Genomic DNA, 25,352 nt, shown 5'->3' with positions numbered 1-25,352 from the left:
AGTCCTGAGACACATTATCTTTCAACGTTTATCTTCCATCAGTTTACATCAATAAATGACATAGTCAACTCGACTTGTAAAAATGCAGAATATCTACAATCTTCGGTCCATTTAATGCACCGAAGCCAAGTTAATTACATGAGTAATTCTGGAGTCATAGATTGTTGTTGTTTTCCCTAGCAGCATATGCACGTAGGAGAAACATTCCAAGTATACCTTTTTCTCCCTTTTCTTATAGGAAATAAGTTTTCATCTGCAATTCCTACTTTACTTGGCAATATTCAAGGAGAAGAATTGCTGGTTTCTGAATGTGAGGGAGGAAGTCCTCCTGCTTCTCAGGATAGCAATAAGGATGAGCCTAGAGGTGGCTTAAATGAAGACCAAGCTATGATGCAGGATTGCTACAGCAAAATTGTAGATAAACTGTCCTCTGCAAACCCTACTATGGTGTTACAGGTAAAAAAAACTAAAAAACTCAAGTCTTATTTCTTTTTCTTTTTTTTAAAAAAACTTTTGAAACAGTTTTTATTGTAACCTTCTTTATCCCAGAAAATCTCCTGACAAAAACTGTTACAGAAATAATACTTGCACAACAAAACTTTGAAATAAATCAGTATTGGGTTTACAAGCCTATATTGATAGAATAACTGATTTCAGGGTTCTGTAATTATATCATGAACAATAAATGCATGCACTTTACTTGTAATTCCCAGTGTCTGCAGCATTGTGCTGTGGTAGAATTGTAGCTGAGTCCATTTGGCTGTTCCGTGTATGCAGGTTCAGATGCTCGTGGCTGAGCTCCGCCGAGTCACTGTTCTCTGGGATGAGCTCTGGTTGGGAGTTCTATTACAGCAACATATGTATGTCCTGAGACGAATTCAGCAACTCGAAGATGAAGTGAAGAGGGTCCAGAACAATAACACTTTACGCAAGTATGTTTTCATACCCCTTTCCTTCAGGAAGTGAAGCTGCTGCTTCTCTGTGCCTGATGTTTTACAGTGCTATGTTAGTAAGTTACTCTGCTAACATTTTCTTACTTTATTTAGACTTTCTCTTCAAGACTGTTTAATTATACTTGATACATATAAAAAGTTCCATGTATGTATAAACTCTGTAATATATGATAAGCTTCTGAATAAAAATGTCTCCTGGACAGAGAAGAGAAAATTGCAATAATGCGGGAGAAGCACACAGCTTTGATGAAGCCCATTGTGTTTGCTCTGGAGCATGTGAGGAGTATCACGGCGGCCGCTGCAGAAACGCCTCACGAAAAATGGTTTCAGGACAACTATGGTGATGCAATTGAGAATGCACTAGAAAAACTGAAGACACCGTCAAACCCTGCTAAGCCAGGAAGCAGCTGGATTCCATTTAAAGAGGTACAGAAAATCTCACAAATGCTACTAAAATGGAAAATTTCCTATAATATACAGAATTTAAACAAGTGGACTCTTTTACTGGAAATAGAAAGAGGTTTCATAAGGTCATGGAAGGCAGCCTATGACCAATTGGTTACAAAGAATGCAGAGAAAGGTGTTTTCTTCATTTAAGAGTGTTTCAGGGTAGTGGGGGGGGGGGATGAGTGGGTTGCAGATGCCACCGCCTATGTTCATGACACAAAATTAGCCAAGAAAGAGGCTCTGGCCTTGAGTAAATGTTGGTCTGCTAGAGATCAGTATTTATTTCTGCTGATCTTTTAAAAGAAGACACAGCATAGAGACAAAGTACACAGCACACTGTCATCTTCAAACTGCTAAATTCAAAACAGCAGCCAGAAGCACAGGGAAACTAACATGAAGGAAGAAGTTGATTATGTATGGCTCAGCCCACACTGCAATGTCATTGTATTCTAACACCAATTTCTTGCCTCTTTGCCTTCCTCTCACTAATCAGCCAAGAAACCCAGAGGAGGCGACAGGAGGAATATTTTATTTTCTTTTTCTTTTTTTCTTCAATTTTTATTGTGATTCGGATGAAAGTTTACAGAGTAAATTCATTCTTATTCAGCAGTTCACACACATTTTGATTCATAACATTGACCGCAATTCCCCACAGTGTAGCACCTTTCTTCACGCTTCCTCCCTGTAGTTACCTTTCCCTTTGTCCTTGTTTCTTATGCATTCTTGCCCCCTGAGCTGTCTCCCTGTGCAAATACTGCCCTCTGTTCTCCCATAATTGATTGTTCTGAGGAGTGTACCTTCCTGATGCCTGTCTATTGTTTGGAGGAATATTTTTTAAAACCTGTATGTTTATGTGTATGAACTAAGTCATAGAGAAAAAAATTCATGATGATTATATACATTTTAAGGGAGCTCTGGTTGGCATAGTGCCTAAGGAATTTGACTGCTAACCAGAAGGTTGGTGGTTCAAACCCACCAGCCACTTCTTGGAAGGAAGACTCGGCAATCTACTTCTGTACAGATATTGCCTCAGAAAACCAAGAAAGGGTTGCTATGAGTCCAATAGACTAAATAGCAGTGAGTTTGGTTTTTATTTTTTAATATACATTTTAAAGAATAATTTTTAAAATTATAAAGAATACATGCATTCCACCCCTTTTAGTTAAAAAAAGGAAAAAGAAATAGAACTAGTTAAAGAAATAAAACTTTAGAAGTCATATGTGCCCTTCCCTAATTATACCTCTCTCCAACTGCTGTTACAAATTAATCATTGCCTACTTAAAAAAAAGAAAAAAAAAATGTAGTTATGATTTTTGTCGATGCATTTTAAATGATAATACTGTTTAGTTTCTTCATTTCCTGTAAATGAGATCATACTATGTATGTATATGGGGCAGTCTACTTCCTTAGAGATACTGTCTCAGAAACCCAAGGGGAGGGGTCGCTGTGAGTCGAATTGACTTGATAGCAGTCTGGGTGGTTTTTTTTGTTTTTTTTTTTTAAACATATGTTTTGGAATAGCATTATGTTCTTTTTAATGTTTCTCCCACATTTTGTGTGAAGGTAAAGTCCTATAATTTATGTATCCACTTGTTCCTTCTATGAATGAGATGTAAAGGATTGGTATGTTCACGCGAAAGCAGAGCCCAGAGTCTGTTCATTCAAGGACAGATTATTTTAACTGTTTCCTAAAAGAGATTTCTAAGTGCACTTAATTGAATTATGGGTGGGCTCAACCTCATTTTTTCTTACAATTTAATATTAGTAACTTTTCAAGTCACCTAGGTGTGTCTGCCTAACAGTCAACAACTGACTGTATCTTTTGCCCTATCCCAAAGGCTGAATTGATTTGTTTTGGCATTGTTCACACATAGCTTACCAGTGGGGAACTGATTTGATAAGGCCCTGAATTTGGTGATCAGAGCAATGATTTCCTTCCTTCTGGGAAGGAGGAAGGGTTTTAATGAGTAGAAATCACTTAGAGCATGTCAGCAACCTGTGTTCTCCTCTTCCTTATAATGATCCAAAAATATGACACACATAAATGTGGGAATAGAGCGATAGGTGTTTGTTGGTTCTTCCGTTTACTTTCATGCCAGATGGAATGTGGAATAAAATAAATGTTCTAATTATGATGTAAATTTGTTTCTCCCATCTTGCAAATATAGATAATGCTGAGTCTGCAGCAGAGAGCACAGAAACGTGCAAGTTACATCTTGCGTCTTGAAGAAATCAGTCCATGGCTGGCTGCCATGACAAACACTGAAATTGCTCTTCCTGGAGAAGTCTCAGCCAGAGACACAGTCACAATCCACAGTGTGGGTGGAACCATCACCATTTTACCTACTAAAACAAAGCCAAAGAAGCTTCTCTTTTTGGGATCAGATGGGAAGAGCTATCCTTACCTTTTTAAAGGTGTGATCTAAAACTCCTTGTCTTTGAGAAGATTGTTAATCTCTTTTCTAATGCTTTGGGTGGGTAGATGGCAGTGGGGGATAGTTTCAGATGAATTTCTGTACGTCATGAATAGCCTGGGGTAGCCTGTGCGTACAACATGTGATTTTGAATGGCAGTGATTGGAGGATATGATGGGAAGATGTTCCATTCCTCCCTTCCCTTTGCCTATGGGCTTGTAAAAGCACAACAATTGAGGTACAGTTAATGCTAGTACCTAGTACTGATACCCTATCACTGAATAGAATGTTCTGTAATGCAGTGTGCCTCATTGATAGTCAGTGCTTTCAAGACGAAGAAAGTGGTCACTCCCAATCCTGCCACATCTTGTCCCTCCCCTCTTGGTCATCTACTCTATCTATATTAATTTTGTTTTCATAGGACTGGAGGATTTACATCTGGATGAGAGAATAATGCAGTTTCTATCAATTGTGAATACCATGTTTGCTACAATTAATCGCCAGGAAACGCCCCGTTTCCATGCTCGGCACTATTCTGTAACACCACTAGGAACAAGATCAGGGTTAATCCAGTGGGTGGATGGAGCCACACCCTTATTTGGTCTTTATAAACGATGGCAACAACGGGAAGCTGCCTTACAAGCACAAAAGGTTTGTTAAAATTAAAATGCATGTGTTTTTGTTTGAATGTTCTTAAACATATATTTTAGCTAATTCTGCATTATATGTGAACTGTATCTAGGCTTACTACATTTATACACGTTTACAAGGGTTAAAAAAGGTAAGTCTTTAGGATAGTGTCTTTGAACAACATTTCCTAAAAATGAAGTTTTAAGAGGCAGAAATGATGGCATCAAGTTAAACTTCCTCTACATTGAATACAGGGGGTGGTTGTTAATCACTCAGTAAGTTGGTATTTCACATCTTAATGGTTTTATTGAGCTTACCAGGGTCTTTTAAACTAAATTTGTAAATAAGAAAGAACTTTGAATTTAGAGTTCAGAACTGTCCTATGTATAAGGGAAATATATACTTTGATTTAGTATGGTGTTTAATCTAGAATTCATTTAGCCGAATATCTGAGTGTTTATGTCAAAGCTCCTTTTTAAAAATATATGTCAGTAACAGTACTAAAAGTACAAAGGTAAGTTTTATACAGTCTAAGCCTCCATATTCATACCTGGCCTAAGAAAATCCTTCTGCTTAGGTAGGTGTGCAAAGGGCAAGAGTTAGAAAGGAGTCAAGTTTTAAAAGTAGGCTTAGGGACTGAACTGAACACTTAAAAATGATTGAAATGGTGGGAGGACACATGGGACACTTATGAATATACATAGGTTTGACGGAAGGTATTTCTACATCTATAGTTGCATAGGAGCTCTGGTGGCGTAGTGCCTAAGGCATTTGACTGCTAACCAGAAGGCTGGGGTTCCAAACCCACCAGCACTCCTCGGAAGGAAGGTTGGACATTCTGCTGCCGTATGATATTGCCTCAGAAATCCAAGAAGGGGTCACTATGAGTCAGACCTGACTCCATGGCAGTGTGTTTTCATATTTGCATAGGCTACAAACATTATATAGAGCATACAGGGGGTAGGGCAGAATTATGAAAACTTTTTAGTCATAACAAAACAGGAATAACTTGCTGGCCTGGAGGCTCAAGACCAAAGTCTGGGGAGACACCAAGATCAATTAGCATGACATACTCCACAAAGATAATGTTATACATCCTGCTTTGGTGAGTAGCAGCCGAAGTCTTAAAAGCTTGTGGGTGGCCATTTTTAAGGTAACGCTATTTGTCTTTCCTTGTCTGGAGCAAAGGAAAATGTAGAAAATCAAAGACACGAGGAAACAATTCGTCCAAAGGACTAATGGACCATTTGAACCTCAGGCCCCATGACCCTGAGAGCAGAGGAACTAGATGGTGCCCAGACATTACTGTTGACCACTGTGAGAGGGTTCACAGTTCTGGACAGAGTGGGAGGAAAATGTGGAATGAAACTGAAAATAATGAAAAATAAGACCTGGCTTTCTGGTTTGGTAAAGACTGGTAGAACCCCATAAGACTATGGCCCTTAGACTTCCTTCAGACCCGGAACTCAAGTTAGTTACCCATGGCTCAACTTTCAGGCAAATGATAAACAAGCCAGTAACGTGAACACCAAAAGGGGGGAGGGGGAGGGGGAGGTACATACTCCTTAGAACAATCAACCAGCGATTTAGAAAAATAAAAATAGTTAAAATTGTAAATTTCATGATACATATATTGGGAGCTCTGGTAGCGTAGTGCCTAAGACATTTGACTGCTAACCAGAAGGCTGGCAGTTCAAACCCACCAACCACTCCTCGGAAGGAAGGTTAGGCAATCTACTTCTGTGCAGATACTGCCTCGGAAACCCAAGGAGGGGTGGCTATGAGTCAATGCGACTTGACAGCAGTGAGCAGTGAGTAGTATATGTTGTATCACACAGAAAAAGTAGGCATAGCAGACTGCAGAACAGTTATTGACGGATGAATTAGAGGTAAGAATTGGAGGAGGATAATGTTAAATTTTTATGTAGTATTTCTGAATATCTTGTTAATTTGATACAGATAATTAAATCATATGTAAAATATGCACATGAATTATAATTTAAAAACAGAATGATTTGTTACAAAGAATAATGCAACTTGAGTATTGAATTTTGACTTGAACCTCAAAATTTAACAGATCAATTTTTCAATCAAGTAGTAGTACCTAATTTAAAGAAAAACATAGGTAATAAGAAAGATGAAGCCGAGAAGAAATGTGTGTTTGGTAGTTGAAATGTAGCTGGGTAAGTAGAGAATGGTACATGAAAAAAAAAAAAATTAGTATAAAATTTAAACGATAAGTCATCTCTGTCCGTATCTAAATAAAGTTTACCTTTTCAAAAATTACCTTTTAAAGGCCCAAGATTCCTACCAAACTCCTCAGAATCCAGGAATTGTACCCCGTCCTAGTGAACTTTACTATAGTAAAATTGGTCCTGCTTTGAAAGCAGTTGGACTTAGTCTGGATGTGTCCCGGCGGGATTGGCCTCTTCACGTGATGAAAGCAGTTCTAGAGGAGTTAATGGAGGTCACGCCTCCGAATCTCCTTGCTAAAGAACTTTGGTCCTCTTGCACAACGCCTGATGAATGGTGGAGAGTTACACAAGTAAGCATTTTGTTTTGCATGTAATGTCGTTATTTCTTTTGCCTGCTGTCTATCTTGTCTACACCTCTCCGTCTGTCCTCCCCCCAGACTTGTCTTAAAGGCAAAGCCGTGACTGTGTCTGAGAGCAAGATGATTATGGGTGAAAGGGAGTTAGGGTGAAATGAAAAGGAAAATTTAAAAATTCAGAAAGGGAAAATCTAGGGAAGCTGAAGAAAAGTTTTTTGTTTAATCTACCATTCTGGTAATGAGCTGGGCCAGGAGCACGAAGGTGTGCAGCTGGGTGGTGTGGAGCCTGTGTGTCCACATGCTGCAGCCCTGAGGAGCGATTTCTATTTCTTAATTCTTCAGTGAGGGAGTGGGATTTGTCAGTTTCAAAGCATCAAGTGCATGGTAGGAAGAAATTTGCAAGTGGTGTTTAACTTGCTCCCTATTCTTTTTTTAGTCTTATGCTCGATCTACTGCAGTCATGTCTATGGTCGGATACATAATTGGCCTTGGAGATAGACATCTGGATAATGTTCTTATCGATATGACAACTGGAGAGGTTGTTCACATAGATTACAATGTTTGCTTTGAGAAAGGTAAAATTTAAGTGGATTTTTATATACAGTCTACTGTTTTTTAGTTGAAAGGGCAAAAATACAACAATGTGTCTTTTCAAGGTAAAAGCCTTAGAGTTCCTGAAAAAGTACCTTTCCGAATGACACAAAACATTGAAACAGCGCTTGGTGTAACTGGAGTTGAAGGTGTTTTTAGGCTTTCTTGTGAGCAGGTATGCTGTTTTCTCTTATATTTCTTACTTTATTTGTTATATTAATAAAACCTGCGGGGCAAAAAAAAACAAAGCTCATCTCAATGAGGAAAACATATGACAAGATTTATTTTAAATTCTCAAAACAGGTTCTACACATTATGCGACGTGGCAGAGAGACTCTGCTGACACTGCTGGAGGCATTTGTGTATGACCCCCTGGTGGACTGGACAGCGGGAGGTGAGGCAGGATTTGCTGGTGCCGTCTATGGTGGAGGTGGCCAACAGGCTGAGAGCAAGCAGAGCAAGAGGGAAATGGAACGAGAGATCACCCGCAGCCTCTTTTCTTCCAGAGTAGCAGAAATTAAGGTGAAGCCAATGATGTAAAATAAGTAATCACTATAACTTATTTTTGTCATTAGAGTAAACACAAGGATAAAAATTGAGTAATACTATGTCTCTCTAAAATGACATTTTTGCAATACTATAATATAGTATCTTAGTGAAAGGGCAATGAACTGTGCCATTCAATGTATTCTTTCAGTAGAACATGTTCTGTGCAAAAACATGCAGTCATACACATACTCCTAGGAAGTGTGCTAATGTTTTGGGAAAAAAAAAAAAAAACAACTATGTGCTGATTATGTGGTTACCAATGACTGTTCTAAGTATTCTCTAACTAGATGGCCTTCCCCTCTTAGAATTTAAATACCATGGTAGCCAAGTGATGCTGATCTTGGTCATTGTGGTCATGTGGTAACTACATTATGTTGTGGAATCAAGTCCTGTCAGTTTGTTATGGGTGTGTGAACTTGGATGCGTTAGTTAACTTCTGGAAATCTTTGTCTGCAAAATGGAGGTGATGCCCTCAACTCCTCAGGGTTTGGTTGAGGGTTAAGTAGAATAATATGTGTGGAATGCCCTTCTAACATGATCTTCCTAACAGGCATCTTCATACCTTACAGTTGACCCTGTAAGACTCTTTCTAATAATGATCCTTTTTCCCAGGTGAACTGGTTTAAGAATAGGGATGAGATGCTGGTTGTCCTGCCCAAGCTGGACAGCAGCTTAGATGAATACCTGAGCTTGCAAGAGCAGCTGACAGATGTGGAAAAACTACAGGGCAAACTGCTGGAGGAAATAGAGTTTCTAGAAGGAGCTGAAGAAGTGGATCATCCTTCTCACACTCTACAGCACAGGTTTAAAACAGTGTTGAGTTTTTATTATTAAAAGTAATTTATTATTAAAAATACCATTAAGGTATATTTGTGTAAATACTGCTGACTTAAATAAGAGTTATTGTAAAATTTGCATAAGTAATAATACCTCTCCCAAGAACTGCAATCTTAAAGTATTAGTAAATAATTCACTTAAATTTTCTGCTTTCTTATTTTCAATTTAAATGCTTCAGTGACTGAGAGAGAGGTGAAAAGAGTGGGTAGAACACTGAACTTGGATTCAGAAAATGTTCTCTGTATTCTTTATATCTGGATCCTTACTCGTTTCTACATTGGCAGTTACTTTATTTGCTTTGTCAAGCTTTTGTGGTGTGGTAGAATCTTGTTTAAAAGGCTGCGGGCATAGTTGAGGGGACTGTGGGGTCAGGAAAAAAACAGAAATAAAAGACATTTGAACAGAGCTGCCAGAGTTGAAAAGGAACCTACAGGTTGTCCAAGTATAAGCAAAGTCAGGGCCATGAAAATATGTAGCAAAAAGAATAGCAAGTGAGCTTGTCCTTGCTGCTTTGTTTCTCTTTCTGTCAGGTATTCTGAGCACACTCAACTACAGACTCAGCAAAGAGCTGTTCAGGAAGCAATCCAGGTGAAGCTGAATGAATTTGAACAGTGGATAACACATTATCAAGCTGCATTCAGTAACTTAGAAGCAACACATCTTGCAAGTTTGCTTCAGGAAATAAGCACACAAATGGACCTTGGTATGGATTGACTTATTTTAGATACACATGTTAGTCATGTGAATTTTGTAGTTGTGTTTTATATATGATGTTCTGGTTAGTGCTTCCTTTCAATGACTGTTGACTTGAAATGGTTTCACCGATTGATACCATCTCTCCCTTCTTCCATTTTATTTTTATTTTTTAAAAAATTTTTATTGTGATTTGGGTGAAAGTTTACAGAGCAAATTCATTTTCCATTCAGCAGTTCTTACACATTTTGTTTCATGATAGTGACTTCATTTCCCCACGGTGTAACAGCTCTCTTCCCACTTCCTCCCTGCAGTTAATCCTTCCCTGTGTCCTTTCCTATTCATTCCTGCCCCCTGAGCTAGCTCCCTGTGCCAATACTGCCCTTCTGTTCTCCCATGATTGTGATCATTCTAAGAGTATGATTTACCTAATGTAAGTGTTCACCCTATATGCTTGTCTATTGTTTGGCTGGAAGCCACGGGAGTGAGTTCAATTCCAAACCTGAAGGGTAACTAGGGGCCATAGTCTCAAGGGTCTCTCTAACCTCTGTCAGACCTGCAAACCTGGTCTCTTTTTAAAATTTTGAATTTTGTTCCACATTGTTCTCCCACTCTATCCAGTTTCTCCTGCAATGATCCCTTTCCAAGTGGTTGACAGTGGTAGCCAGGCACTGTGTATTTCTTCTGGTCTCATGGTCATACAGGCTGAGGTTCACGTAGTCCACTAGTCTCTTGGACTTATTGTTTCCATGCATCTTTCATTTTCTTCATTTTTCTTTGCTCTGGATGAGGAGACCCCCATTGTTGCATCTACTTGGCTGCTTGCAAGCTTTTAAGACCTCAGTCACTACTCACCAAAGTAGGATGTAGAACAGTGTTATTGTGTCGTGTGTTATGCCAGTGAGCTTGATGGCCCCTGTGACTATGGTCCTGAGCCCATGGGTCCAACTACTCGCTCCCTTTGAGTGTTTGGCCATGGCTAAGAAGTTATCATAACTTTGCCTCTTGTTTAATACTGTTTAATATTTTACCCCTTGAGTAATTCCTTCTTTTACCAAAAGGTCCGCCAAGCTATGTGCCGGCGACAGCCTTTCTGCAGAATGCTGGTCAGGCCCACTTGATTAGCCAATGTGAGCAGCTGGAGGGCGAGGTTGGCGCTCTGCTACAGCAGAGGCGCTCGGTGCTCCGTGGCTGCCTGGAACAGCTGCACCACTATGCAACCGTAGCGCTGCAGTATCCCAAGGCCATATTCCAGAAGCATCGCATTGAGCAATGGAAAACCTGGATGGAAGAGCTCATCTGTAACACCACTGTAGAACGCTGTCAAGAACTCTATAGGAAGTAAGTCAGTAGTGCTTGGTTTTTGTATTTCTCATTGGGGCTGGAAGCAAAGTTGCTGTTTAATTTTTAAATTGAGTTTTATTTTCTTATTCTGATAGGATTGAATGGAGTCACCCTTCGTCATGGTTTTTCGAGGATTTGAGCTCACATTTTCCCTTATAAGACACTGTGTTTTTCCTATTAAGATGTATCCCAGTGCACGAGTAGTGGGGTTAGGGTAAGGAAAGCTGGGTTCAAACATTGAGTGCAGTATCCCCTCTGCATCATCTGAGGACGTTATTTAAGCTCTTGATACTTACTTACAAGTAAATGTGTTAAGTAAATGATTCTTGATTTTCAGGGTTGAGGAGCAAAAGCAGTTTGTCTGTTACAGTATTTTGTTAAGTGTGAACTTTCATTACAAGCAGGGGGTAGTTATGTGATAAACATGATGTGCCTCTTTGTTCTTTTTAGATATGAAATGCAATATGCTCCCCAACCACCCCCGACAGTGTGTCAATTCATCACTGCCACTGAAATGACCCTGCAGCGGTATGCTGCAGACATTAACAGCAGACTTATTAGACAAGTGGAACGCCTGAAACAGGAAGCTGTCACTGTGCCAGTTTGTGAAGATCAATTGAAAGAAATTGAACGTTGCATTAAAGTTTTCCTTCATGAGAATGGAGAAGAAGGATCTTTGAGTCTAGCAAGTGTGATTATTTCTGCCCTTTGTACCCTTACAAGGTGAGTTAGCTAACCTCATATTGAGATTATTTCATTGTTTTGGAAACATTGTTGCTTATCAGTGTTCCCCTTGTGTCCTGTGTTTAACCCTGAGCTCTTGCTCATGTTATAGCTACTTTATTTCTTTTGCAATGCTGAGGTGTCCTATTTCCTAGATGCGTTTAGCTCAGTTGGCTTCAGCGCAGGAGTCTGCTTATTCATGGTGCCTATACTTACCCTTATTCAGGCGTAACCTGATGATGGAAGGGGCAGCTTCAAGTGCTGGGGAGCAGCTGGTCGACCTAACTTCTCGTGATGGAGCCTGGTTCTTGGAGGAGCTCTGCAGTATGAGTGGAAACGTCACCTGCTTGGTTCAGTTACTGAAGCAGTGCCGCCTGGCACCACAGGACTTAGACATCCCTAACCCTGCGGAAGCATCTGAAGCTGTTCACTTAGCTAATGGAGTCTACACCTCACTTCAGGTGGACGCTTTAAAGAAGCTTAAACATTATATTGTTTTCAATATTGAACATTATGTTTCTCTTCTTTTTAGTTCAGGAGAAAAAAAACAATTTGACTTCCCTCTTAGAATGTTGCCTAAGCAGTCATTTAAAATACAGATCAGTGTGAGGTTTGTAGCTGCAACTATCAGGATTGTAGAATTTGTTCTTAATTTATGGCATCAAGTCTCCAAATGTGTAACTTACTACACTTTTCATAAATTTCCACATTCTTTGATAGTGACACTTCCATCTCTGTGTTATCTAAGTTACTGTTTTTCTAAACTCAGAAAACATTATAATATAATTCTCACATATTTATAGGAGTTGAACTCAAATTTCCGGCAAATCATATTTCCAGAAGCCCTCAGATGTTTAATGAAAGGGGAACACACATTAGAAAGTATGCTTCATGAGCTGGACGGTCTTATTGAGCAGACAACTGATGGTGTTCCCCTGCAGACTCTGGTTGAATCTCTTCAAGCTTATTTGAGAAATGCAGCTATGGGACTTGAAGAAGAAACACATGCTCATTACATTGATGTTGCCAGGCAAGTGAATTTAAGTCTTTTTCTTTGTGGAAGAGATGAGGAAGCCAGATTAATGGGATTCTGAGTTTATTTTACCATAAGTTTACTTTAAATTTTTATAGCCGGTATAATTATTTATGAATGGTTACACGTGTCATTTTTTAAAAAACAAAACAAAACTTTTTCTTTTGAAATACAGATTCATAGGAAGTTACACAGGTAGGTTATGTGTCCCATTCAGTGCTCTTCCATTTATGTTAATGTGTTACATAACTGTATATACAATAACAACACCATGAAATTGGCATTAGTACAATCCATGGCGCTTACTTAGCGTTCACCACTTACATGCACTTCTGTGTGTGTAGTTCTGTTTTATCACATGTATGTACACATCATTTTAGTGTTGTTGTTACATGCACAGTGCAGTGTGCTGTTTTTACAGTCTAGCCTGTAGAGATTGAACGTTCCTTCAAGCATTCATTATATTCGTAGCTAGGCCTTAGGCTCCTCTGTCCCTAATGACTCAGAACCTTAAAAAATTAGATGCTAAATGTACACACCTATGTTTCTCACTAAACTTCAGCACTGGTAGCACAGCAGTTAGTGGCTCAGCTGCTAACAGAAAGGTTGGTGATTCAAACCTACTTAGCAGCTACATGGTAGGAAGACTAGTGATCTGGTCCCATAAAGATTATGGCTGAACAATATGGAAAAGAAAAGAAGAAAAACACTAATTATATCTCATTTCTTCCAACAAGAGTGGTATGTACTAATAGAATATACTAAAGCCAGTTTAACTTACGAATTCATTGTAATTAAAATCACCCCACTTAAAAAAAAAAAGTGGGGGGAGAGTATAGATTAGAAAACCCTGTGAGGCAGTTCTAGTCTGTCATGGTTGCTATGAGTCTAAAACAACTCATTGGCACCGAACAACATCTAATTCAGGCTCCTTTTACCCTTATATGTAGGAACATTTATTTTCCTTTATGCTTTGGGTGGCAAGCTTCATCACTGCTTCTGTAGGAGCCTTATTTTGGCTTGTTTCAGAGAAACTTTTTTTTGATGAGGGCAAAGAAAATTTTATACCATCTTGCAGCTCTCTTTTCATTAGGAATTTTTCTGGTAACAGCCTTTTTATTCTCTTGATAGCGCTTTCTTTTTTGTGATGGTGAAAGTTTACAGAGTAAGTTGGTTTTCCATTCAACAATTCATACACGTTTTGTGCCATTCATTACAATCCCTACAGTGTAACAGCACTCTTCCCTCTTCCTCTCTGTTTATCTTTTCCCTTCATTCTTCTTTCCTATCCCTTCCTGCTTTCTTAGCTTTATTTCTGGGCATATGCTACTCTTTTCATCTCATATGGTTGATTGTTCTAATGAGTGCATACTTTTCTGGTGTTATTGTTCACTTTATAGGCCCGTCGTTTGGCTGAAAATTGAGCCATGGGGGTGAATTCAGTTCCCAGCCTCAAGGGTGTCTAAGGGCTATAATCTTTGGACTTCTACCAGTCTCTGTCAGATCAGTAAGCCTAGTCTTTTTTATGATTTTGAGTTTTGTTCCACAGTTTTCTCACACTCTTTCCAGGACCACCTATTGTAATCCCTTTCAGTAAGGTCAGCAATGGTAGCTGGACACTTAACTATTTCTTCTGGTTTCAGGGTTGTGGAGCCTGGCATTCATGTGGTCCATTAGTCCTTTGGATTAATTGTCTCCTTGAATCTTTGATTTTCTTCACTCTTCTTTGCTCCAGACAGGGAGAGACTATCAGTTGCGTCTTAGATGGTCACTCACAAGCTTTTAAGTCCCCAGTCACTACTCACCAAAGCAGAGTGTAGAACATTGTTTTTGTAGACTATGTTATGCCACTTAACCTTAGTTTCTTGACAACTCTTAATGATTCCATAGCTATTTGAAATGATTTCTGTATGTGTGTATAAAAATAATATGGCAGCAGCATCAGACCTCCTCGTCTAACTTCACAAGGGAGGAAGAGAATCATTATCGGCATGAATAGCCCTAGACTGGTTCCTATTTAGTGGAAGTCAGATGTACCTCGTCTCTCCAACCTTTTTAGCTTTCCCACCCGTGACACTCTACTTCTCCAGTGGGTTTGATAATTCACTTCAGTGGCACACACAAGTCCCTGGCAGTAGTCAGATTGTGGGGTTTATTAGGGAAATAACAGGTTATAATTCAGAATCAACTCAGGATACAGTTCTTTGGTCAGGACAGCCTCTTGCCCTCTGCTACTGGGCCCTGCTTGGAGCCTTTATGAGCAAGTGTCACAAAGCCTTTTAGCCCCACTGATAAGTGCCCAGAGGTACCCCACTCCACCATTAAGCCTTGGCCTGAAGGCACTCAGCTGTCGCTCCATGGACCAGGAAGCCCACTGTGCTGTCTCCTGGTTTTGATGCCACCATTTCTCTGCCACTCCTTCTCACCATCTCTCACTACTGTCTCCAGTGTTAAAGCTCTTTCTCTCCTGAGTCTAGGAGATACCCACTACAGGGACTCCAGGTCCAAAAAGCTCACTCTGCTCTCATCTCTTCTTAATAGTATCAAGTTCCCCCCTTCCTGTGAATCTCTGTCCTTTTATCTCTTTTAAGATAAAAGGTGTGACTCCAGCAAGGGTGGTGACTTTAGGGCATCCATCCTAACCTTGCCTCATTAACGTAACAAACAACCCAATCCTCATTCCCAACCGAGCTCACTGTCATGGAGTCATCAAACTCATGGTGACCCCTCCTTGGGTTTCAGAGGGGGTATCTCTATGGAGTAGATTACTCAGACCCTCATTAGCATAACCTAGTCTTGCCTCATTAACACACAGAGGTCAGGATTTACACGCACACAATGGAGGATACTTATGGTCAGGTCACAAAGGGAAGGACAATCACATAATACGGGGGATCATGACCCAGCCAAGTTAACACATAACCCCAACCATCACAGGTTGCATATACCTTATCTCACTCAGTCATGGTATAGGAGTCACAAAGACTATGGCTAGAAGGGCCATATCAAGTAATTCACTGTACGTACTACAGGGTGTATGATAAATAAAATTCTAGTTAACATTACTTTTGTTATTAGTAAATTAGGAACTGGGCAATTATATATTTGCTTCTTATGTTAAATGTTTGGGATAGCTTTTGAGTATGTAAACCTAGAAGACTCATGTTAATGATAATGTGAGGGATATATGTTTCTGAAGACCTCACATTAATAATGTATATAATTCAAAATTGAGCCTGCCACAAGTGGCAGGTATTTCCGTTTACCTGCCTATAGTTGGCCTACCATGTGGCCATAGTGTGAACACACATGGCAATTTCCTAGGCCCCTCAGCTTTAGAGTTACGTGATTATTAAACATTTTAATATTAGGAGTTCATATTTCATATTCTGTACATAAAATAAGATTTTAATATATAGTACTTTTTTAAATCGATATATTTGAAGTTTGCATAAAATGTAATTACATGAATAATTGCAAATACTGAACTAGAACCATTGGTTTTACAGTGTGATTGACATTAAATATTATTTTGTCATAATGCTTTTTCCTTAATGTCAAAAGACTTCTTCAGCTTTACATGCTGGTTGTGAAACTTGTTGATCTTTTCTTTCTCTCTAAAATGCCTTACTCCTCAGTGATGGTTTTCATTCCATTTTCTCTTCCCATAGAATACTGCATGCTCAGTATGGTGAGTTAATCCAACCAAGAAATGGTTCAGTTGATGAAACACCAAAAATGTCAGCTGGCCAGATGCTTTTGGTAGCATTTGATGGCATGTTTGCCCAAGTTGAAACTGCTTTTGGCTTATTAGTTGAAAAGGTAAATAATTCACTTGGTATGAATAATGTAAGTGCAGTAAGGTAGTTGTTCCATGTGTGAAGAGTGGTGAAATATACTTTCTTTGCTTTCATTTACTTAGTTAAACAAGATGGAGATTCCTATAGCTTGGCGAAAGATTGACATTATAAGGGAAGCCAGGAGTACCCAAGTCAATTTTTTTGATGATGATACTCACCGGCAGGTGCTTGAAGAGATTTTCTTTCTAAAAAGACTGCAGACAATTAAGGAGTTCTTCAGGCTCTGTGGTACTTTTTCAAAAACGTTGTCAGGTAATAGTCCATATTTAAATACTCTGAATTTAGTTGTATAATACTTTGGAAGGTGGCAGAGTAGAGTTGGTTTAATTTAATTGCACAATTATAAAACCTTGATTTAAGTACAGTGAAACCTATGAGAGCCAGAACTCATGGACTGCCTTGTTTCTCTGGGTCTCTCACATTTTCTGCCTTTGACAGGGTGCAGTCTAACCACTTTTGAGCTTTCTTTTTCTGACAGGTTTCTACCTTATACAGGTTCTAGCTTTCACAGCTTTTACTGTACTTTAAATGAGCAGAATTACTACTTTATTTTCATTATGTGTGAAATACGTTAAGAATTAATTTTGCTCTTTCAGGATCAAGTTCACTTGAAGATCAAAATACTGTAAATGGACCCGTACAGATTGTCAATGTGAAAACCCTGTTTAGAAATTCTTGTTTCAGTGAAGACCAGATGGCCAAACCTATCAAGGCCTTCACAGCTGACTTTGTAAGGCAGCTCCTAATTGGACTACCAAACCAAGCCCTTGGGCTCACTCTTTGCAGTTTTATTAGTGCTCTGGGCGTGGACATCATTGCACAAGTAGAGGCAAAGGACTTTGGTGCTGAAAGCAAAGTTTCTGTGGACGATCTGTGTAAGAAAGCAGTAGAGCACAACATCCAGGTGGGAAAATTCTCTCAGTTGGTCATGAACAGGGCAACAGTGTTGGCAAGCTCTTATGACACTGCCTGGAAGAAGCACGACCTGGTACGCAGACTGGAAACCAGCATTTCTTCCTGTAAGACAAGCCTTCAGCGCGTTCAGCTGCATATCGCCATGTTTCAGGTAAATGTTTTTCTTTATAATGTATTTTTCCTTGATGCGGGAACTTTGAAAAACTGGGGGAGTTAATATGAAATATAATAATATATATACTATATATATTATCTATCTCTAATATAAACCAAAAAATCAAACTCGCTGCCATTGAGCTAGATCCTACTCATAGCTACCCCTTCTTGGGCTTCTGAGAGGGTATCACCACGAAAGTAGAGTACCCAGTCTTCTTTCCGAGGAGTGGGTGGTGGATTTGAACCACCAGCCTTCTGGTTAGCAGTCAGATACCTTTGGCACTACGCCACCAGAGCTCTCATCCATAATATAAATACATTATATACTAATATATTTGATAATATGTTATACATGATATATGTTTAATTAAATATATAATACGAAAGTTTAATATAAAGAAGAAAAATAATTTCAAATGCCTGCAGTTGTGCCAAGCTAGAGTGAATCCACCACCATTTGTCTGTCACTTTTTTGTACCGTGGTGGCTTGGATTTTGCTGTGATGCTAAAAGCTATGCTATCAGTATTTCAGCTACCAGCAGGGTCGCCCATGGTGAACACGTTTCAGTGGAGCTTCGTATCTAAGACTACGAAGGAGGACATGACCAGGTCCACTTCTGTAAGAATTGGCCCCTGAAAACCTTATGGATAGCTGGGAAACATTTATGATACAGTGCCAGATGATGAGCATCTCAGCTTGGAAGGTGCTCGGAATGTAACTGAGTAGCTACCTACTCAAAGTAGGGTTATCCTTAATGACTCAGAAGGCATAAAGCTCTCAGGACCTCCTTTTACTGATGGGCACAGCTCAAAATACGAAAACAAAGCTGTAAACATCCATTAATAATTGGAACATTAAACGTATGAAGTATAAATCTAGGAATATTGGAAGTTGTCAAAAATGAAGTAGAACACATAATAATTGGTGACTTAGGTGTTACTGAGCTGGAGTTGCCATTTTGAATCAGTCAGTCATTTGGTCTATGCTGGGAATGACACGTTGGAGAGGAATTGTGTCACATTCATCATTAAAAAGAACATTTCAAGATCTATCTTGACGTAAAAGGCTGTCAGTGATAAGGATAATATTCAGAAAGACCAGTTAATTCTATTATATGTACACATATCAGTCGTTAATGCCAAAGACGAAGATATTGAAGGTTTTTAGCAACTTCTGCAGTCTGAAATTGACCAAACATGCCATCAAGATACTTGATAATTTCTGGCAATTGGATTGCAAAAATTAAAAATAAAGAAGCAGCATCAATAGTTTAAAAATATGGCTGTATGAAAGAAATGACGCCAGTGTTTATGTGATAGAATTTTGCAAGACCAATGACTTATTCATTTCCAAATACCTTTTTTCAACAACATAAATGGCAGCTATACATGAGGACCTCAGCAGATGGAATATACCAAAATTGAATTAACCAGAAGGCTGGAGGTTCAAACCCACCATCCACTCCTTGGAGGGAAGGTTGGGCAATCTACTTCTGTAGTGATACTGCCTCGGAAATCCAAGGAGGGGTCGCTATGAGTCAGGTCCAACTCGATGGCACACAACAACAACAACAAAAACATCTGTGGAAAGAGACAATGGAGAAGTTCCGTATCACCAGTCAGAACAAGGCCAGGGGCAACTGTGGAACACACCATTGATTGATCATAGGCAAGTTTAACTTGAAGGTGAAGAAAATTAAAACAAGTCTACAAGGGACAAAGTACGACCTTGATTATATCCCACCTGAATTTAGAGATCATCTGAAGAATAGATTTGACACATTGAACACCAGTCACTGAAGCTCAGACGAGTTGTGGGATGACATCAGTGATACTGTCATACATGAAGACAGCAAAAGGTCATTAAAAAGATAAGAAAGGAAGAGAAGATCAAAATGGATGTCAGAAGACACTCTGAAACTTCATCTTGAAAGGAGAGTAGCTTAAACAAATGGAAAAAATGATGAAATAAAAGAGCTGAGCAGAAGATTTTAAAGGGCTGCTCAAGAAGACAGTGTGAAATGTGCAAAGAGCTGGAGTTAGAAAATCAAAGGGGAAGAACATTCAGCATTTCTTAAGCTGAAAGAATTGAACAAAAAATTCAGTCTTCAAGTTACAATGTTGAAGGATTCTGTGGGGAAGATACTAAACAACAGAAGAAACATCAAGGGAAAACACACAATCACTGTATCAAAAAGAATTGGTCAACATTGAACCATTTCAGGAGATAGCATGTGATCAAGAACTGATGGTATTGAAGGAAGAAGTCCAAGCTGCGCTGAAAGAAATTGTTGAAAAACAAGGGTCCAGGAATTGACAGAATACACATTGAGATGTTTTACTAGAAGGATGTAGCTCTAGAGACACTCACTCAATTATACAAAAGAAAATTGGAAAAGAGCTACCTGGCAAACATACTATAGAAGAAATCCATGGTTTGATTTTTCTAAGGAGTGTACCTGCCTGGTGTAGTTGTTTACCTTGTAGGCCCATCTGTTGTTTAGCCATGGGAGTGAGTTCAGTTCTAGGCCCAAAAGGTCATCAGGGGGTATAGTCTCTGGGGTTTCGTCAGTCTCTTAAGCTAATTATTTCCATGTGACTTTGATTTTCTTCATTCTTTGCTCCAGACGAGGAGAGATTACTTGTTGCATCTAGATGGCCATTTGCAAGCTTTTACGACCCTAGTTCCTAATCACCAAAGTAGGATGTAGAACAGTGTTTAGTGTGGTATGTTATGCCAGTTGAGCTTGATGTCCCCTGTGACCATGGTCCTGAGCACGCCCCTCACCCCAGCAACTTAACTCTCTTAAGGCTGTAAAGTTTATCATAACTTTACCACTTGTTACCTCTGTTATATATATGGACATTCTTACAGCACATACAAATTAATGTATGTAGAATTCATTTCTTGTCTTTTTAATGACCTTTTATTTTCTTCATATATTCTCGTTGTCGTCCCCACAACTCATCTGATCTTTTATCCTTGGTGTTCTGTGTGTCAAATCCATTCCTCAGATGACCTCTAAATTCAGGTGGGTTATAATAAAGGTCATATTTTGCTTCTCCTGGCCTTGTTTTAATTTTATTCAGCTTCAGCTTCAACTTGCTTATGAGCAATTGAAGGTCTATTCCACAGTTAGCACCTGTTCTTTCTCTGACTGATGTTATTGAACCTTGCACATTGCCTTTTCCCACAGATACAGTAGGTTTGATTTCTGTGTATTCTTTCTGGTAAGGTCCACCTGTATGATGTTGGGTGCTGTCCACTTGTCTGCACCTCATAGCAACCCTAAGTACAACAGAACACAACCCTGTCTGGTCATGTGCCAGCCTCACAATCCTTGCTACACCTGAGCTCATCATTCCAGCCATTGTCTCAATCCATCTAGTTCAGAGTCTTCCCCTTTTTTGCTGACCCTCCACTTTACCAAGCATGATATCCTTCTCTAGGGAATGATCCCTTGGAGTCACTATTTATGTTGTTGGAAAAAGTGTTTGCAATAAGTAAGGCATTGGTCTTGAAAAGTTCTGTCATGCAATCTCCAGCATCACTAAGGCCATATTTTCCAACTATAGATTATTATTGTCTCCAACTTCCTCATTCTAATTACCAGTAATTATCAATTCATCTTGATTGCATGTTTGGTCAATTTTGGACAGCAGGAGTTGGTAAAAAATCTGCATTTTCTTCATCTTTGGCTTTAGTGGTTAGTGTGCAGATTTGAATAATAATAGTATTAACTGGTCTTTCTTGTGGGTGTATGGCTATTATCCCATCACTGACGGCACTGTTTTTTCAGGATAGATCTTGAAACATTCTTTTTGATAGTGAACGCAATGTCATTCCTCTTCAATTTTTCATTCTTGGCATAGTAGACCATATGATTGACTCAAAATGGCCAATACCAGTCCATTTCAGCTCATTAATGCCAAGGATATTCATCTTTATGTGCTCCATTCCATTTTTGACAACTTCCTCTTTTCCTAGATTCATACTTTGTACATTCCGTATTCTGATTATTGATGAAGGTTGCAGCTGTTTCTTCTCATTGTGAGTCATTCATGTAATTAAAAGTTGACCCTATTTTGAGGAGACAGCTCTTCCCCAGTTGTATTCTGAGTGCTTGCCAACCTAGGGGCTTACCTTCTGGCACTATATCAGACTATGTTTCACTGCTATTCATAAAGTTTTTAGTGGCAGACCTTCTTCCCAGTCTGTCCTAGTCTGGAAGCTCTGCTGAATCCTATCATGGGTGACCCTGCTGGTATTTGAAATACTGGTGGCATAGCTTCTAGTATCATTACGATATGGAAGGCATCACAGTATGGCAAATAGACAAGTAGGTGGTGAAGGTGTGTATTATCAGTCTTAGTTATATAGCGCATTTATTATATTTGTGTGTGCATTTTATTCTGAAATAAGTTAATACAGTAAAGTTTTATTATGTATTTTAGAGTTTATTTCCTTAAAAATTGATAACTTCTGGGAAAACATTGTAAAAATCCTTTCAGTTTTGTTTATCTGAAAGCACTTTAAGCTTCGGGCACAATGAAGAACTTTCAGATTGTGAGCCAGATGTCCCTTGAGCCTTCTGGGGTCAACTTTATAAGCATAAAGGATGACTTGATCCTCCGTCAACAGTTACCTGCCCCTTTCAGTCATTTCAAGGTTCTGTATTATTTCAGTCATGTGCTTATAGCCTGCTGGACAGCTCCTTCCCTCCAAAAGACACACACACACACTCACACTCTCTTTCATTCCCCCTCTGACTTCCAACCTCATAGAATTGGAAATTATTTGTATAGCATACTTTTAGGGGGATTGAATAATAAACACTCCTATAAACTAGGGACATCGTCAGAATTATTATTTATATCTTGCTGAAATAATCTTTAGAAATGTTTCAGCTTTTCTCTATCAGAGGACATTTCTTACCCAGTTGTGATTATCTTGTTTCTTCTTCCCATCCCCACTGCTGTTGGCTGGTGGCAGCTTTCCTCTCCCATAGTGCTAACTCATACCTCCTCTCCCTTATTATCTAGAGGGTTTTGTCCCCTTCTAATTTCATTGCATTTTCTTTTTTCTCTCTCTGAACAGTGGCAACACGAAGATCTCCTTATCAGCCGACCACAAGCCATGTCAGTCACACCTCCACCTCGTTCTGCTATCCTAACCAGCATGAAAAAGAAACTCCATACTCTGAGCCAAATTGAAACTTCAATTGCAACAGTTCAGGTGTGTTTGGTTGTGTTTGGTCAGATCTTCCTCCCAGCATATCTCAATTTTAGAAAAAACGTACATTATGATTAAATGTTAGTGCTCTGATCAGCGTATTATAACCAAGTTTGTCCTCGGCTTCTGAGGGAGAGGAGCATAATTCTTTCTCACTTTCATTTTTAATTTGTATATATTTTATTTCTGAAAATTCACCATAACTGGGTCTTACAGTAGCAGCATATTTTGAAACAGGAGTAGAGAGAGATTAAGTATTTCAGACTATTAATGAATTTGGTGATTATTGTGCTTTTATATACATCAAGGAAACCTTTATGATTGGAAGGCCTTTGAATATTAATATGTTTTCTGAAATGTTATGTAAGCGGTTATATCTGATTTGTTATTAATATCTAAGAAGCTTGGGCATTTCTTATTTCTGTTGTGTTGTTGTTAGATGCTAGAATTCTGTGTTGTAAAAGGCAGCAGAATCTTTTTCCAAACTAGTATTACTGACTGTCCACCACTCATCTCTCAGTTTGTTGTCTGTGGTGGCTTGTATGTTGCTGTGAGGCTGGAGGCTATGCTACCAGTATTTCAAATGCCAGCAAGGTCACCCATGGTGGACAGTTTCAGTGGAGCTTCCATCAGTCTGCAAGAAAGAAGGGGCCATCTACTTCCCAAAGAATTGGCCAGTGCAACCTTATGAATGGCAGTGAAACACTCTGATATATTACTGGAAAACCTTATGAATAGCCCTGAAACATTGTCCAGTATACTGCCAGAAGATGAGCCCTTCAGGTTGGAAGGCACTCAAAATACAGCTGCCTCCTAAGAGTAGAACCAACCTTAATGATGTGGATGGAGTAAAGCTTTCAGGACCTCCGTTTGCTGATGTGGCATGACTCAAAATGGGAAGAAACAGCTGCAAACATCCATTAATAATGAGAATATGGAATGTACAAAGTATGAATCTAGGAAAATTGGAACCAAAAAAACCAAACACACTGTTGTCGAGTCAAATCCGACTCATAGCGACCCCTCCTTGGGTTTCCAAGGTGGTATCACTATGGAAGTAGATTGCCCAATTTTCCTTCCAGGGAGTGGCTGGTGGGTTTGAACTGCTAGCCTTCTGGTTAGCAGTCAGAGTTGTCAAAAATGAAATGGAATGCATAAAGATGGATATCCTAGGCATTAGTGAGCTGAAATGGACTGGTTTTGGCCATTTTGACTCAAACAACCATATCATCTACTATGCTGGAATGACAGGTTGAAGAGGAATGATGTGGCATTCATCATCACAAAGACTGCTTCAAGATCTATCCTGAGCTACAATACTGTCATGATAGGATAATACCCATACACCTACAAGGAAAACCAGTTAATACTACTACTATTCAAATTTATGCACCAACCACCAAAGCCATGGATGAAGAAATTGAAGATTTTTCCAACTTCTGCAGTCTGAACTTCACCAAACATTCAATCAAGATGTGTTGATTATAACTGGTGATTGGAAGTTGGAAACAAAAAAGAATCACCAGAAATTGGGAGATATGGCCGTGGTGATACAAATAATACTGGAGATAGCATGTAGAATTTTGCAAGACCAACGACTTATTCATTGCAGATACCTTTTTTCAATAACAAATGACGGCTTATACATGTGGACTTCACCAGATGGAGTACACAGGAATCAGATCAACATCATCTGTGGAAGGGGGTGATGGAGAAGCTCAGTATCTTCAGCAAAAACAAGGCCAGGAGCTGACTGTGGAACAGATCATCAGTTGCTTATATGCAAGTTCAAATTGAAGCTGAAGACAATTAAAACAAGTCCACAAAAGCCAAAATATGACCTTGATTATACCCCTCCTGGATTTAGAAAAGATGTAAAGAATAGATTTGATGCACTGAACACCAGTGACCAAAAACCAGAGGAGCTGTGGGATGACATTAGGAACATCATCCATGAAGAAAGCAAAAGGTCATTAAAAAGACAGGTGGTTGTTGTTGTTAGGTGCCGTCAAGTCGTTTCCAACTCATAGTGACCCCATGCACGGCAGAACGAAACACTGCCTGATCCTGCGCCAGCTCCACAATCCCTGCTATGGCTGAGCCCTACATCGTAGCCACCATGTCAGTCCATCTCGTTGAAGGCCTCCCCCTCTTTTGTCAACCCTTCACCCTACCAAGCATTACATCCTTCTCCAGGGAATGGTCCCTTCTTACAACATGAACAAAATAGGTGAGACGAAGTCTGGCCATTCTCATTTCCAAGGAGCTTTTTGGTGCTGCTCCTCTAGGACAGATCTGTTAGTTCTTTTAGCAGTCGATGGTACTTTCAGCGTTCTTCGCCAGCACCACAACTCAAAAGCATCAACTCTTCTTCAGTCTTCCTTATTCATTGTCCAGCTCTCACATGCATACCAGGCGATTGG

The 25,352-nt window shown here is 39.3% G+C and overlaps 1 protein-coding gene across 1 annotated transcript in view; it reads left to right on the top strand.

Moving 5' to 3' along the window:
* Nucleotides 1-25,352, top strand: part of SMG1 (SMG1 nonsense mediated mRNA decay associated PI3K related kinase) — a 144,551-nt gene that overhangs the window by 103,983 nt on the left and 15,216 nt on the right. Inside the window, exons 37-55 of the mRNA XM_007950585.1 lie at nucleotides 239-456; nucleotides 778-932; nucleotides 1,157-1,379; nucleotides 3,569-3,815; nucleotides 4,236-4,465; nucleotides 6,741-6,989; nucleotides 7,432-7,570; nucleotides 7,652-7,761; nucleotides 7,890-8,108; nucleotides 8,748-8,938; nucleotides 9,503-9,675; nucleotides 10,727-11,006; nucleotides 11,460-11,732; nucleotides 11,959-12,193; nucleotides 12,536-12,762; nucleotides 16,437-16,587; nucleotides 16,688-16,877; nucleotides 17,222-17,691; nucleotides 22,795-22,932. Of these exons, the coding sequence (XP_007948776.1) occupies nucleotides 239-456; nucleotides 778-932; nucleotides 1,157-1,379; nucleotides 3,569-3,815; nucleotides 4,236-4,465; nucleotides 6,741-6,989; nucleotides 7,432-7,570; nucleotides 7,652-7,761; nucleotides 7,890-8,108; nucleotides 8,748-8,938; nucleotides 9,503-9,675; nucleotides 10,727-11,006; nucleotides 11,460-11,732; nucleotides 11,959-12,193; nucleotides 12,536-12,762; nucleotides 16,437-16,587; nucleotides 16,688-16,877; nucleotides 17,222-17,691; nucleotides 22,795-22,932 (4,118 nt within the window). The remainder of the gene's footprint in view (nucleotides 1-238; nucleotides 457-777; nucleotides 933-1,156; nucleotides 1,380-3,568; nucleotides 3,816-4,235; nucleotides 4,466-6,740; nucleotides 6,990-7,431; nucleotides 7,571-7,651; nucleotides 7,762-7,889; nucleotides 8,109-8,747; nucleotides 8,939-9,502; nucleotides 9,676-10,726; nucleotides 11,007-11,459; nucleotides 11,733-11,958; nucleotides 12,194-12,535; nucleotides 12,763-16,436; nucleotides 16,588-16,687; nucleotides 16,878-17,221; nucleotides 17,692-22,794; nucleotides 22,933-25,352) is intronic.

This window comes from Orycteropus afer, unplaced genomic scaffold, assembly GCF_000298275.1.
Source record: "Orycteropus afer afer isolate SDZICR_OR568_19922 unplaced genomic scaffold, OryAfe1.0 scaffold00281, whole genome shotgun sequence".
Classification (NCBI taxonomy): Eukaryota; Metazoa; Chordata; class Mammalia; order Tubulidentata; family Orycteropodidae; genus Orycteropus; species Orycteropus afer.
This window is presented reverse-complemented; position numbering and strand designations above follow the sequence as displayed.